This window comes from Anthonomus grandis, chromosome 1, assembly GCF_022605725.1.
Source record: "Anthonomus grandis grandis chromosome 1, icAntGran1.3, whole genome shotgun sequence".
Classification (NCBI taxonomy): Eukaryota; Metazoa; Arthropoda; class Insecta; order Coleoptera; family Curculionidae; genus Anthonomus; species Anthonomus grandis.
In genome coordinates, this window is record NC_065546.1 from 54,822,728 (window position 1) to 54,837,853 (window position 15,126).

The 15,126-nt window shown below is 34.3% G+C and overlaps 1 protein-coding gene across 2 annotated transcripts; it reads left to right on the top strand.

Moving 5' to 3' along the window:
* The first annotated feature begins 4,280 nt into the window (after window positions 1–4,280).
* On the top strand, window positions 4,281–14,798 carry LOC126742540 (2-phosphoxylose phosphatase 1). 2 transcript variants are annotated; one of them, XM_050449329.1, is made up of 8 exons: window positions 4,281–4,983; window positions 5,064–5,206; window positions 5,261–5,640; window positions 5,697–5,900; window positions 8,320–8,458; window positions 10,226–10,507; window positions 10,562–14,293; window positions 14,362–14,798. In XM_050449329.1, exons 1-7 carry the CDS (start codon window positions 4,746–4,748, stop codon window positions 10,619–10,621), a joined length of 1,446 nt encoding a protein of 481 aa, XP_050305286.1. In that variant the 5' UTR covers window positions 4,281–4,745; the 3' UTR covers window positions 10,622–14,293; window positions 14,362–14,798. The 2 variants fall into 2 exon arrangements, with proteins under 2 accessions (XP_050305286.1, XP_050305200.1); XM_050449243.1 differs by having other exon boundaries at window positions 4,289–4,983; window positions 10,226–14,293.
* Window positions 14,799–15,126: the final 328 nt, after the last annotated feature.

Consider the following 15,126-nt stretch of genomic DNA (forward strand, 5'->3'; position numbering starts at 1 on the left):
ATTTATTTTTTAATCTCGACACGTGTTTCACTAACGCTAAAGATAACTAAATAAAACAATCAATTACCAAATAAAGGTAAACTTGTTGACAAAACTAGAGAAAAAAAAAAGAAAAAAACTTTCCAACGTGTCCAAGGTTAAAACCTATCATTAAAAAAGTCATCCAGGTTATAATATGCCTTAGCCAATAAAAGAGTCTTTAATTCATTTAGTCATTTAAGTTTAGTCATTAAAGTCATTAAAACATGATTGTAAATTTTTTTACTTATGTAAATTAATGAGTTTTTGGTAAGGGAAAACGTAGGAATAGGTAAGGGAACATCATTTACACGACGAGTCAAATGGTTAATGTCAGAGGGTAGTTTGGGAATTTTGTGAATAAGAGCAGCTGTTTCTAAGATAAAGAGTGAAAAAAGAGTTAGGATTTTTTCAGAAATGAAGAGGGGTTTGCAAGAATCTCTTAACTTAACACAGGTATCTAACTGCTTTTTTTTGAATAACAAAGACAATGTTAAGTAGCCTCTTATTGGTTAAACCCCAAAAAGGCAAGCCATACCGAATATGAGATTCAATAAGTGAAAAGTACACTGAACGTGCAACCACCCCTCCCAGCTCTTGTTTTGCCATTCTTACTGCAAAACATCCAGAAGATAATTTCCCAGCTAAATGTAAAATATGATCTTTAAACAGAAGGCGACCATCAATGGTAATTCCTAGGAACTTGCAGCACTCTTTATTCTGCAAAAGGGAATTTTCGTCAAACATCAGACCCTGAACATCGCACTTAAACCGCATAATAGACGTCTTTCTTACATTAAACACGAGCCTGTTGGAAGCACATCACCCTGATAAAATCTGAAGGTCTTCAAGGATACAAGTCTTAATATAATCAGAATTTTTATGGCTCTATAGTATGGTGGTATCATCAGCAAACTGAACCACCTTGCCCTGCAGTTTCAATGAAGTCAAGTCATCCACATACTGTAAAAATAACAGTGGTCCCAACACTGAACTCTGGGGAACGCCGCATTTTAGGGATCTAGAAGCAGACAAACGCCCAGACACTGTAAGCTTCTGAGTACGATTTGATAGATAGGACTCAAGCCATCGCAACGCTACGCCCCTAAAACCATATTTATCGAGCTTAGATAACAGCATAGAGAAATGAATATTAAACATATTTTTACATACTTTTAATTACTCTATGGATAACAGTATTCCATGATCCACACAGTCAAATGCTTTGGATAGATCCTAAAACACTGCCGCCGATGACTCTCCAGAATTCAAGGATACATAAACGCTCTCCAAAAAGCTAAAAACAGCATCATGAGTCCCTTTACCGGCTTGAAATCCAAACTGATTTGCAGACAAAATGCCATTATGATGTAAAAAGGACAAAATTCTGCTTTTTGCAAGTTTTTCAACTATCTTAGAGAGGGTAGACAAAATAGAAATGGGACGGAAATTACAAGGCTGATCCAAATCTCCACTCTTATGAAGAGGGATAACCACTGCCTCTTTTAAACATGAAGGAAAAATGCTAATATGTAAAGAATTGTTTATGGCAGAAACTAAAGCATTTAGGGCTGAATCAGGCAAAAAGAGTAACAACCTCGAAGATATCCCATCAGCTCCAGATGATTTATGGTTTTTTAGGCGTTTGATTTCATTTTTTTACTTCGGTAAGATCGACAGGATGAAAGAAAAATGAATGCTCAACCGACACTTCTTGAAGATAGTGTAAGGGATCAATGTTTCTACGAATGCCCTTGAGCAAGATATTAGGTATATCACAATAATAGTCGTTTAAAATGTCAGGTCTTAACTCCGGTTCAGATACTTTTCTATGGCAATGTCTAAAATCATTAATAATCGACCAACACTCTCTTTGCCTATTTGATGACATACTTAAGCGATCCCTATAATAATTAGATTTTGCTGCTTTAATTGTCTTTCTGTACAGACTACGGTATTTCTGATGATATACAAGGATATTTTCATTTGTGGTATATTTGCACAATTTAGTCAAAAAACGGAGGTTTTTAGCTGAAATTCTAAGGCCTCTTGTAACCCATGGTTTTCGTTTCTTAGTTTTAAGCCTCATTTTAGGAAAGCACTGATTGATCTTATCACACAGAACTTGAAAAAATAAAGTAAGTGGGTCAGAAGCCGTTTCAAGTGCATTCCAATTTACCGAAGCTGTAGCAGCAGAAAAAGCATTAAAATTTCTCCTGCTGAAAATTCTTCCCATATAATGAGATGAAGATAATCCAGTATTAAATGGCATTTTAGCAAGAATAGCTTCATGGTCGGAAATACCAGATGGGAGTACTGTGCATAAAACGTCATCAAAATTTGTACAGAAAGAGTTAATTGTAGTTGCAGATGAAGAAGTTATTCGTGTGGGAGAAAGAACGTGCATTTTCAAGTCGTAAGAATTTAAAATACTTAAAAGAGAAGTACGTGGCAAAGTTTCATCAGTGTAGTTGATATTAAAGTCACTAGCCAATATAACCTTAAAGTGTAGGGACAACTGGGATAAAAGAGAATCAAGTTTGTTCAAAAACATAGCAATATCTCCTGTAGGTGGCCTATAAACACAAAGAATATATAAATTAAAACGCTTACAAAAAGAAAGAGAGAATTCAAAAACATTCTCTAACAGAAGATTATCATACTTATTAATATTACAAAAAATCGTTTCAATTGTTTGCCTAGCCAAGATCATGGTTCTTCCATGTATAGATTGTTGACGACAAAAATTTGATATAGGAACATAATCAGATATTAAAAAACATTCACTAGGCCTCAACCAGTGCTCAGTCAGAAGTACAATATCAGGAAAATTACATGTGTCCAGAAAAAGATGAAGCTCATCCATCTTGTTTCTTAGGGATTTTATATTAAGAATAAAGATACTTAAGCTTTTCGAAGAGCTAATTTCAATCTTACTAGTAGAATATGAACATGAATGAGATTCAACCTTCGTGGACATGTCTATAAAAAAGAAGAATTCAATTCACGATCAGTAATCAGTTCAGACTCATTAATTTGATGATTCAAAGACAATTTATTCGATGAAATATTAATTTTAAAATATTTGAAAATATGTGCATGTAAAAATGATGCCAAGTCTGAACCAAAGTTACTGGCGTGATTAGACTCTAAAATCCCATACAGATTAATATTATTAGCATGAAAAGTACGATAAAGGGCCTTATTACTATTATAGATAACATTATGGTTTAAATAAGTATAAGGGCTTGTCATCACTAAAGTGTTTGTATCAACATGATTTTGAATTAAATTTTTTAAAACATCAGATGAAGAACAAATTCCATTTAACATTACTATTAAAAAATCTTCTTTCGTAAAGTCCTTAACTAAATTTGATGCTGTCCTAATCACTTCACTGCTTGAACTGCCCGGCTTCAGGAAACACTGGACCTTATAGTAAGCTTCAAACTTTAAACGTAAATGTTTTAGGAACACTCTGCTACAATTTCCACCAACAAAGAGAAGCCGAGGTCGGCTATCGTCAGGTGTATTTGGCCTAGTTGGTAGCTGTGTTGGAGAATTAATAACAACAGATTTAGATATCTGTAACTGTTCCTTCAATGCACAAATGTCGGAATAACAGGTATCTTTTTCAACTTCAAACACCTTTACGGAGTCTAACATCTTCTTATTTAAGTTAGTTAAGTCGTTTACGTCTTTTTGTAGCAAGTTTATTTCAGTCTTATAGGTTGAAGACTCATTTTCTATTTTTTTTTTCTATGTTTTTATCGTTACAATTAAATTTTTATTTAGGATATTTAGCTCGCTAATTTGTGAATTGAACTTAAGACTTGCCCTTTCACTCACTTCCAGTAATGCCAACAATTCACCTTCTTTAATTTTTAAGTTTTCCAATTCAACTTTAAGTTCGGTTAAATTTACGAAAGGTTCTTAGAGAAGTGATAAAACTATTTTTATTAAAATTTTTATACAGTTCTTTTATTAAAAAATCTGCATATTAGCAGATTCAATAAACATTTCAGTGATTAACTAATTTTGTCAATGTAGTGGACCACAGGGATAAAAAATAGTTTTGGGGAGAGTTTACTTACGTTCCATTCTCCAAAAGCCGTGAAGGAGTGTTGTCAAGTGACAAATAATTTTATTTGTTAGTGCCCATACTGAAATAAAAATCAATGTTTCTGAAAGCTCATGCAACCTAAACGCGAAAAAGAAAAAAATAGAAGAATTTAAAAAAAATCAATTTTATTATCCAATTGGTATTTGAATGGCAATAAAATCCAATAAAACACCAAATCCAACGAATTTTTATTCAACTTGGCAACGGTGCCCAAGAATAATTGTCGTCACCCGCGCAGCCTTCCCCTTAACCACTTTTCCAAATAAAATAAAAATATTTACCTCAATTTTGTATGTGCGTGCCTATAAACAAAATTATTTAATTTGCATATTGTTCAATAAATAAAAAAATGTTTATTATAACACCTACTTTTAGATATTGTTTTTAATTGGCGGCACCTGTGTCGAAACCACAAAAACCAAACCATACAGGATTATACTGAAGGAGATTATAATGGAAACAAATCACAAAAATCGGCAAGAAAACAGGCCATTGAAATGAATTTTAAATCTATTTTTAGCCTTTCGGACTGCAGACAAACCAGTTTTGATTTTATAATAAAAAATAATGTAAAATTAGGTTAAAATCCTAGTTAGTCATTTCAATGACGGTCAGGTTGGTGTCCCAAAGCAAAGCCCTACACTGCTACTTATTATTGAGTCTTTGGATTTTACTAGTCATTGCTGGTGTTTACAATTATTTCGATTGGCATAAGAACGACTCAGAGTTTCTGCTGCCTGCTACCACTGAGTTGTTTCATAATTTAGGCATTGCAGGAGTTAAAACGAAGAGAATCTTTAGGATATGTAACTTTCCAGAGGAAATTTACCAGGGGGAAGAAGGTATGGTGTAAATGCCCTCTATTCTTAGCAAAAATGTACTTGTAAGTGATGTTTCTCTAAATGGTGTATTTATTTGAAAGGGATTCTAGACAATAAAAAATGGCTACTAAAAGGTTTAATAGTACTAATCAGGCATGGTGACAGAGGGCCTCTACAACATGTAAAAAGCATTTCATCGATCAACTGTAACACTGAAGAAACTGAAACTTTAAAATCCTACAAAGTAAATTAAATGCAGATAAAACAATAATAATTATATTAAAACTTTGGCTTTTAGTCTTACTTGTACAACTTAACTGTAACAGGAAAACTCCAATGGACAGGTCCGGGTCCTTTTCACAGTTTTCCAGTGATCCCACACAATCCAGAGCAGTGCCACCTTGGCCAGCTAACAATGCAGGGGGTAAGCCAACATTTGAATTTGGGTAAAATGTTATTGAGGAGCTACAGAGACATTTGGCCTAAGTTAAAGACCCTTAGGCCTGATGAGGTGCTAGTCCATAGCACCAGATACCGAAGAACTTTTCAGTCAGCTCTGGCTTTTCTTTATGGGTTTATTAATGGCGAGACATTAGCTAAAGTTAATGTGTATGAGAGTCAGTCAATGAATTTCTGCTTTAAGGATTGCGAGTGTCCTATTACTGATCATTTGAAGAAGTATTTTAAATTGTTTATGTAAAAGGGTTAAAAGTTTAGTGTATAATTTTTTTAAGGCTTGTGCAAAAGAGTGACTCGCATCAACTTAAATCCCATCCAGCTATTGAAACTTTAGCCCAAACCACTGGGAAATTGCTGTTTTCCAATGATGCTGAGCACAAGTCTCTGTTAAAAGACCCATACGTTATTAGAGATGCTTTATTGACGTTTGTGTGCCATAGGAGTGGTTTGCCTTGTGACAGTCCCACCGATTGCATAAGGTTTTAATATTTAAAGACCACAGGGGAAAAAGAGGGAATGTCACAAAATAAAAATACTGAGATACATCGATTTTAAAGTTTGGAACTTCTAAGATTCTTTGACTTAAAAATGAAATGGTTGAGATATGTTAAATATTTTTTATTTAATTGTCTGCTACACGTATTCAAACGCATTGTATTTCAAAACACATTTCAATACAAAAAATATACAAAAAACTAAAAAACTTGCAATTCTCCATAGCAAAAATGAGGAATGTCCAAAAAAAAATCAATTTCCAAAGTAAAAAGGGGTAATGTCCAATATTTCAAGGTTTCATCTATCATAGTTATAGTATTTGTTCCATATTGATTTAAGACCTAAAAGTAGATAATATTCTATGAGTAATAGCAATAAACTAATCAAAGGAAATATTTATTGCTGCTTTTTCTTTTTGTTTTTAGCGGCATGAGGTAACTTATCATAATAGTTTTAAGCTTCTTGAGAACAGAACACTTTCAGAGCTTGCAAATCTTTAAATTTTTCCTCGCTTATTGGGATTAGACCTGAAAATCGTATTCTATGAGTAAAAGTTTTATATTTAAAAAAAAAACTTACCTTCATACTTTCGGTCAGGATATAAATATTCATCATTTCGCAATACAGGATAAATTCTTGTCTGTATAGGTGGTAGTACTGAGCTTTGTTCCCAACACCCATTATAGGAACATTTATGCGTGAAACAAGTCGGCGGGGTCTAATTGTGACTTCCATTTCCCTCACAGGGCGTATTGCGAACGGACGATTTTTCTTATAATTCAGCTTCATAAAAAAATCCCAGTTTCTGATTATATCAAGGCCCTCTTCCAGGTTTTCGACATGAAATGGTGCTGGCTTAACTCTGGACCTTTCTATTTCTTCGACCCAGTGGCTCAGCAGTGTGTCTTTGGTTCAGAAGGGCCATGTTTCGTTCGCACTCTAAATAAGAGTGCCCCTAATTGGAAAAGTTATTTTGAAAGACTCGAGTCTTTTTTTGATATGAACAATATAATGCATGTATTTGATCATGTTATAGTTTTTATTTTGACCTCCAGACGAGTCACAAAATACTTCAAGGTGTTTTATCTGGGGGTCAAGGTAATTTTCAGCAAAATAATTTAGCATTGAAAGAACTTCGTTACCTCTGTATCTCGGCAAGAACTGATGTAAAAGTTGGCATATTCTTATTATTTTCAAGTTTTAATGTTAAATCTTTTTTTGTTGCAGTATATTGATCACAAACACTACAGGTGTCTTTACGAGGGTACCCGAACGATATGTTGAATTTTGTATTAAAAATATTTCTATAGAACTCGTATGAAACAGGATGATTAGGAAATTTGTTTTGATATAGTTTATACATTTTTGCAATATTAAGAGCTTCACTAAAATAAAGACGATCTGATTTTTTTATGCCATAGTGGCTCTTGTTTCCCTGAAATGATTTAATATGGGTAACCACATTTTCATTCGTCTGGTCAGAAATTTTTCTAGGCGATTTAAATGCTTACCTCTCAAATCAACAGGGGCCTTACGCGATGTTTTTACGGATTTTTGCAAATATTCTAATTTGGTTTTTGTAATCCCATGTATTGCCAAAAATGCCTTGTAGCACACATCGACTTCTAAAATTGCATTTTCTCTTACCACTTTGACACTATATGTATATAAATTATCATGTAATAGAGCTACATTTTCATCTTTTCGAGGACGTCTACTTTTAATAGATTTACATCAAACCACATAAATGTAAATTTTGTTCATTGTTTGATGTTAATAGATTAAAGTTCTTTAAAAGTGTCTGCCTTTCTTCACTACTGGTTTTCTCGAAACATCTCAGTCTTTTACACTTACAGTCATTTTCTAGTTCATGACTGCTTACCTTTATTTTCTTGTTTACATCCGTAATCCGTCCATGTATCTTTCTTTTCTTAAACTTTTCACTGTGTTGCTGCTGCTCCTGCTGCTCACTATTTCCATTTTCTTCCATGATGCACTTTTTACTTTTATATTTTGTACATTAAAACATAACCTTAACGCTGTAAACCGCAAAAATATGGACGAAAAATATTCACTTGTTTACCCTTAGAAAGCAAAACATAACTAAAATTAGAACCGGTAATCTGCATCGTAGCGATCTGTGGACATTCCTTGTTGTTATCATTTTGCCAGTGGACATTTCTTGTTTTTCCCCTGTATCTGGTATTTTAGACGCGGCTACTAACGGACTATGCCGTGATCTTCTACAGGATATGTGTTTATAATAAAATATAGACGTTTCTCTAGTGTACTAACTGATGGCGACGCTAACTCCATTTTTGATATGTTGTGACATTCCCTCTTTTTCCCCTGTGGTCTTCATTTGAATTAAAAATAAGTGATTGCTTAATAAGGGAATTTTAGGAAGCAACAGGTTGCTGGGATAATCGCCTTCACTGACTGGGCCAATTATCAAAAATGGAAAAATCTGCACTGGAAAAAGTTGTGTTTGCTGAGGTCTTACGGACATATGAGGCATATTGTTCAACAGATGCTTCATATGGTAAGTTGCAGCCTTAACCAGAATATTCCAATTCCTGACAATTTAATGATATTCCTAGCAGTACCCTACCCTTAAGAGAGTATTTACTATAGAGTTATTTACTTTTTTTAAACTTTAATTGGCTAGTCTTTAAATTCTTAATTTTTTTAGACAGAAGTGTATGAGTGGAAAGAATATAAATACTATGTAGGTTCCATGAAAAAACCTTGTATCCTGAAATATTGGTAGATATTGTGAATTTTTTGAAATATATTTCCTGAAATACCAACTTGACTAACTAAAACCTCAAAGTATTCCTAAAATGTCCTGAAAGTGCATTCATTTCCATGTAACATTCCTAGTAGATCCTCTATATTATTATTTATTTATTTATAGCAGTACAGCCCAACAGTATAAACCATTTACAGAGCTAAAGGTTGCAATAATGTTTTAATCATTTTTAAGATATGATAAAAACACACATAAACCAATATATTCGCCAAAACATTATAGTATAAACTATGTTTCAATAATTTATAGTAATAATCGTAAGCTTATATAAAAATAAGCAACCACAAATCGATAACCCTGAAAAAAACTTAGCCAAGTAATTAAAAATGGAAATCGACTTTCGCGTCATCCTTCACCCAGTCAACACGTGGTCGTTCATTTTCCTTTCCTAAACCCTTTCCTACTTTCTACTACCCTTGCCGTTTTCTATAACGTGCATTTAAGTATTAAATTTTGTGAAAGTTATCGATTCGGGAAACAGGGTACATACCCGACGGTTTTCCCGAATCTCCAAATCGTGCTAGCAGATTGCCTAGTAGCAGAGCCAATAACCTAGCAAGCAAGAATAGAAATTGGTCTGTTGTTTTCAATAGATTCACGGCACCCACCCTTGAAAACAGGACATACGCGTGCCTCTTTCCATAGTTCAAGAAATGTCTTTATTGACAAGCAAAGATTAAATATTATTTTTAATGCTTGTTAATGCATCATTAATTTCAAATTTTACTCTATTTCGCGCGGAATATACCACATTTTTCTCTCGGGCACGATGTGCAAGGTCGAAGCACTTGTACGAGAGCAACGACGGTAAAAACAAGTAAATTTTTGGTGTCAGTAATAAGTCAATCATTAAAACAATTTAATTAATTTTCGGTTTAAAAACCATTGTGTAATGGTGGTGAGCCTGGACTGCAACTAAGGGGATCCCCGTTAAGAAGACCACAACTTTCTTTTTCCTTAAGTGCCCATTTGAGTAGTGTGGTACATTCGTTTTTTTTTACAATTTTCTTACTTGCGTTAGAAATTACTTACTACAATTTTCAAATACAGTCTACAACCTTTTTCAATTTTCTATTTATGCGTTGACAATGCTGTTATAATGGCATACCTACAGTCTTACCAGAAAAGATGGAATACCGTCCGAACCAACGGAGCTTTATTTTTAAGTGACCGTATTGCGATCAAGATTTCATGGTTTGTTACCAGTGAAATTTGAAGTATTACACGCACCAAGATGTGAATTCGTATTCACGAAAGAGCTTGCATCTGACTCGGATGAGAAAAACACTGAATGAAAGAATTCGGCAAAAATACGATTATCTGTGGATCAGTAAGGGATTCGTCCCTATAACGCATTTTTAGTTTTAACGAAATTCCAGAACCGGAATCTGTTAAAATATTGGCAATTGTTAAATTATTGTACAACTCATAGTCATAATTCTACATACACTGAAATAACCTTCCACACTAGATACATAATTAATATCTTTATTCCAGGTTGGTTCTAATGGCCCTAATCTAGTTCTGTATTCCGGCCATGACTACACCCTCCTGCAGCTCACCGCTGCCCTTGGATTGGTCAATGATCCGTTACTGCTACGATACGCCTCCCGATTAGTGTTCGAGGTCTATCAGGACAACCGTGAAACTAAAAGTGACGAGAAAGGCATCTATTTCCGTCTACTCTCGAACGGTAGAGATGTTACCAGACAAATCGGGTTCTGTCGAAATGTTATCGGTGCAGATCGAAAAAATGCTTTATGTAAAATCGAGGATATCGTGAGGTTCTTGCACGATGACTATTTCAGTTCTTTGAACGTTTCGAATTTTAAGGACGCCTGCGTTAGGAAGAGCCAGAGGAGTTTTGAGGGGGATTTCTTCCAGTTTCGCTAGATCCGTACAGTTTGCATCCAATTTTTGAAGAAGTGTCCTTTGTTTGTGCACACGTCTTTTAAGAATATTACCATGATTGATAAAAATTATGTCAAGAATAGTGGAAAAATACAAGAAACGTTCTTAGGGGAGAGTGGGGCAACTTCGACATGTTAAGGTTTACGGGCTTTTAAAAATAATTTGGTGGTGCAGAAAAATTTTTTTTTTATTTAAACATAGTTTGGACACTTCTTTATTAGGCAAAAAACATTTAAAACCAAAAACTTAAAAAGTAACTCATAAATATATTTTTTGTTATTAGTGCCAAATGACAAACTTGCCCCCACATCTATGGGGCAAATTGGACAATGCAATTGTTATGGAAAAAAAAATTTCTACATAAATCGCAACAAAAAGTGCCTGTTTTTTGTTCAAAATCTGTGCAATCCTCATGAGCCCATAGAAAGCATTCACAGCATTGAATCCAGTTATCTTCTGTCCATATTTTTCACAATAATAAATACAGAAGGTGTCACTTGCATCCTCTTGACTGTTTTGAGATTGGTTGTTTTTTCCTTTTATTTTTTTTTCTTTCAGCCTCTTGCGTGTTTCCTTAATTTCTTTTTACGGATTTTTTTTCTTTCTGGATAGCTAGTTTCATTTTAAGTTCGGATTTATAAGGAGACGACGTGAATTCTTCTGATTTTTCCTGTTTCCTTTTAGGTTTTATTGGGTCCAAATTTTTGGGTTTCGGCAAAGGAGACCATTCGGCAAATATCACTTTTCTATTTTTTTTCCCTCTAAGTATACCACGTTGACTACCGTAATGTTGAAAAAAAATAAGTTCCTCCGACCAACTTTTTTTTCTTTCAAAAGTTATTTGTGGTGTTCTAGAACACTCATGAATATTTTGTTTTACAAAAAAATATGTTATTAGAAACGTTTTGGTAAATTTTTTATAAGACTCTTCGTATGGTCATCCGTATTAGGCATCCTTTTTTCTCCGAATGCACAAGTTCGGAATAAAACTTTATAAGCTGTGCATCGAAAAGGGATATACTTACAGTATGTTGATTTATTGTAAGCAAAATCGGGTAGAGGGCCAATCATCACAAAAAGTAGTACTCAGTTTTGCAAATGACTTACTTGACAAAGGACGTATTATTGTTACAGATAATTAATATACAAGTGTGGTTTTGGCACATGCTCTACTTGTCAGGAACACTCACTTAGTTGGCACTCTTTGATGAAATCGAAAAATGAATCCTAAGCAAATTGTTAACAAAAAGGAGACACCGAGGCAGCTGAAAGCACCTCAGGTATAATTGTCCAATAGTGGAAGGATCAATCCGCAAAACACACTGATGAGTTAGTAACTATGATAAAGAATTCCGAAAACCTGCTGCGATTGTTGACTACAACAAACATAAAGCCTACATTGATCTTTCGGATCAAATTAAGTCTTACACCACTTCATTACGCAGAGGGCTGAAGTGGTACCCTAAGCTTGCTATTGAGCTTCTTATTGGCAGTGCTTTAGCGAATGAAAAACTGTCCATCACAAAGTTCAAGCAGGAGATCGTAAACAGTCTCTTAGATCTTGATATTGAACAACCCAGGTAATATGTTCCTTTGGAAGAGCGTCAACCTTATAACATGGAAAGCCTTGCAATTTTCTAAGGCGTCAACATTCCTTGGAAGATGTTGGTAACAGACGTCGATGCATTATTTGTTATCAAAAGCGTCAAAGAGAATCTGGACACTTTTCACGTACATAACTGTAACAAATAATGTTTGAATTTGCATGTATTTCGTTTATTTTTTAGCTTTCTTGCTTTTATGCTGTTTTTTAATCATAAAAATGTTTATTTTCTATACATTTTGATTTTATGATCCACTTTCGAGTCTCAAATTCAAAAACCAAAACTAGTGTCGGACAGTTGCAGCCGCACTCTTTCAGTTCCATATAACTTATATAGGACTGATACGCCCATCAAGGCTCACACGGCTATAGTACACAATTACCTCTGAGACACTATAGATATGTCACGCGGCTATTATTGAAAGTAACATGAGGCACCACATTAATTATGTCTCACGGTAGTGAGAAAATAGTGTGTGGTCTTTGAAGTTCCAGGCTGTAAATTTATTACATAATGATTTATCGGGTATGCAGCATCTTTATTTTGATTGCTAGAGTCCTCTGTGATAAGTTGAATTGATACGTTACCACCTTTTTCTTGCACTGATTTGTTTTTAGTAATATCAACGCTTCTTTTTTTATATTCTAACCATACTCCACACCCTAAAAACAAAAACTAAAATCTTTAATTATACTATCTGAGGCAAGTTCGTCAGTGTCAAAGGTACCCCATGTCGAAATTGCCCTCCTATGCAAATTTTATTAAAACTTGTAAAAACATTAGACAGAAGCTTTACTTACTGAGTATTAACAGTTAATTCCAAACACGAAGAGTCAAAAACACTTTTAAGAAGAAAAAAAAAGAAAAATAATCCAATTTTTTAACAAAAATCTTACTTAAATAAAACTCAATGCTTACATCAAAATATTAAAATACGTGGTATTTTAGTTTTGCGCACAAAACTGCACACCTCTCTCAAGACCTAACAGGCAACTAATATACCTTTACGATCGTTGGACGAGCTAGTGCGTGATAAAAAATCAAAAACCAATTCCTAGTAAAGTTTATTGACAAAGATTCCCCACCTGTCGAATTTGCCCCACTCTCCCCTATATAAAATTATTGGGCAAGAAAGAGGAATATCAATCATTTCGTCAAAATGTTTTCAGAAATAATGGAAATTTCCTGAAAAAATGCCTCAACCAAAAGTGCTCTAATTATCGTAATACTTAGTGGTACTAGGTAAAATTATCGTAAAATGACGTTTTTACCCTCAAATCCATCCTTAGGAACTCCTTTATATTTCTATAGAAAAATGGAAATATTCCCAGTCATTTGTAAACTGTCCCTTAATGAACCAAAATTCTAATTATGCAAATGCCTCTAACTACTACTATCTGGACTTATTGGGACTAAAACCAATTCAAGAATAACCCGTATTTTTAAAAATGAAGCATTTACTTTGATGTTGGTAGAAGTAAAAGGTATTGCTCTGTTTGGTATTCATAATCTCTACCTTTTCCTTGCAAGCAAATGCTTCGGGAAAATAAAGTAAAGGGTACGGAGATTAGCGATTTCGACAAGATCTGACTTGCAGCGTGCTTCCACGCGTATGTGGTCTGTATCTGATGGGGTTGATCTTATTCGCCTCATAATTAAAAGCAGTTGGCACCTCAATTGATGTTAAGAAGATTCATCTAACTTATTTGTGCAGCTATTTTAAAGTGAATAAAATATTTAAAATGACTGACACCGATAGTGAACAGGAAGTTACCGAAGATGCCCCTAAACAGATGATGTTTATCGCTGAAAAAGTTCCAGCGATGAGAAAGAAGAACTGCTGCATTAACTGATATCGTTAAGGAATACGTTACTTTATTTGGCAAGGAGATGGATAATAAAGCTTTTATGAACAAAATGAAAACGCGACTGAAAAATAAAACTGGCAAAAATAAAACAGGGAACAAGCCTATTCGTCTTTTGTCCTGGGAGACAGTTATGTTAAAAGCTATGGATGCGGACATAAATCCTGTACTAGGTCGGGTACCAGGTGAGAAATAGATTCAGGTCTTTACTATGACCTTGTAGGTACTTATCATGCATGTATATTTTTATTAGGGGCTCTTGCAATTGGCGTGGCAAGTCAACCTTCTTTACCTACTTCAAAGGATGACATTATGGTGGAAAACGACGCTCATCAGATCATTATGCCTCAAGTAGTAGCTAACAAAAAGCGATCCTACACATGGGTTGAAGAGGTTGCTGAAAAAAAATTCCTGCGAAGCCTACCTTTGCTTCGGGCAAACAAGAGTCTGACGAGACGAGGCAGTTAACGGCAACGATTAGTTTTAGTTGAACAACTGAAAGTTGCTCGTTTCCAACAACAATATTACTCTGCCAAGCTAAAACATTTAAACGAGACATCAAACAAAAAAACCCCTCAAGAGTATGTTGTTGTTGGAGATAATATTTACCCAAACTAGTAAATAGACATATATGTAATATGTATCATTTATAACAAAAAAAAATAATTAAACGTTTTTTTCCAGTTCAAACGTGTAAGTTTATTTTTAGTTTAAGTAAATACTTGTTTTTGTACTAATACTAATCTTTGTACGTTTGAAGTAAACGACATATACATAGCATTACATAAAAGTTTTAATCCTAATTATACACCTATATTGTTATTGGTAATAAGACGAGCTAATTCCCCTCGCCGCCTTTGTCCTTGTACGTGAATAGCATCTACATTTTCATTCTCTACAAATAGCAAGTCCTGTTCTTCATCTCTTAATTGCTTAGCCATATTGTGCAACACATCACGCGCAATTATAACTCTTGGAATACAGGCCAGTTTTACGCTGTATCCATACCTCAAGAAAT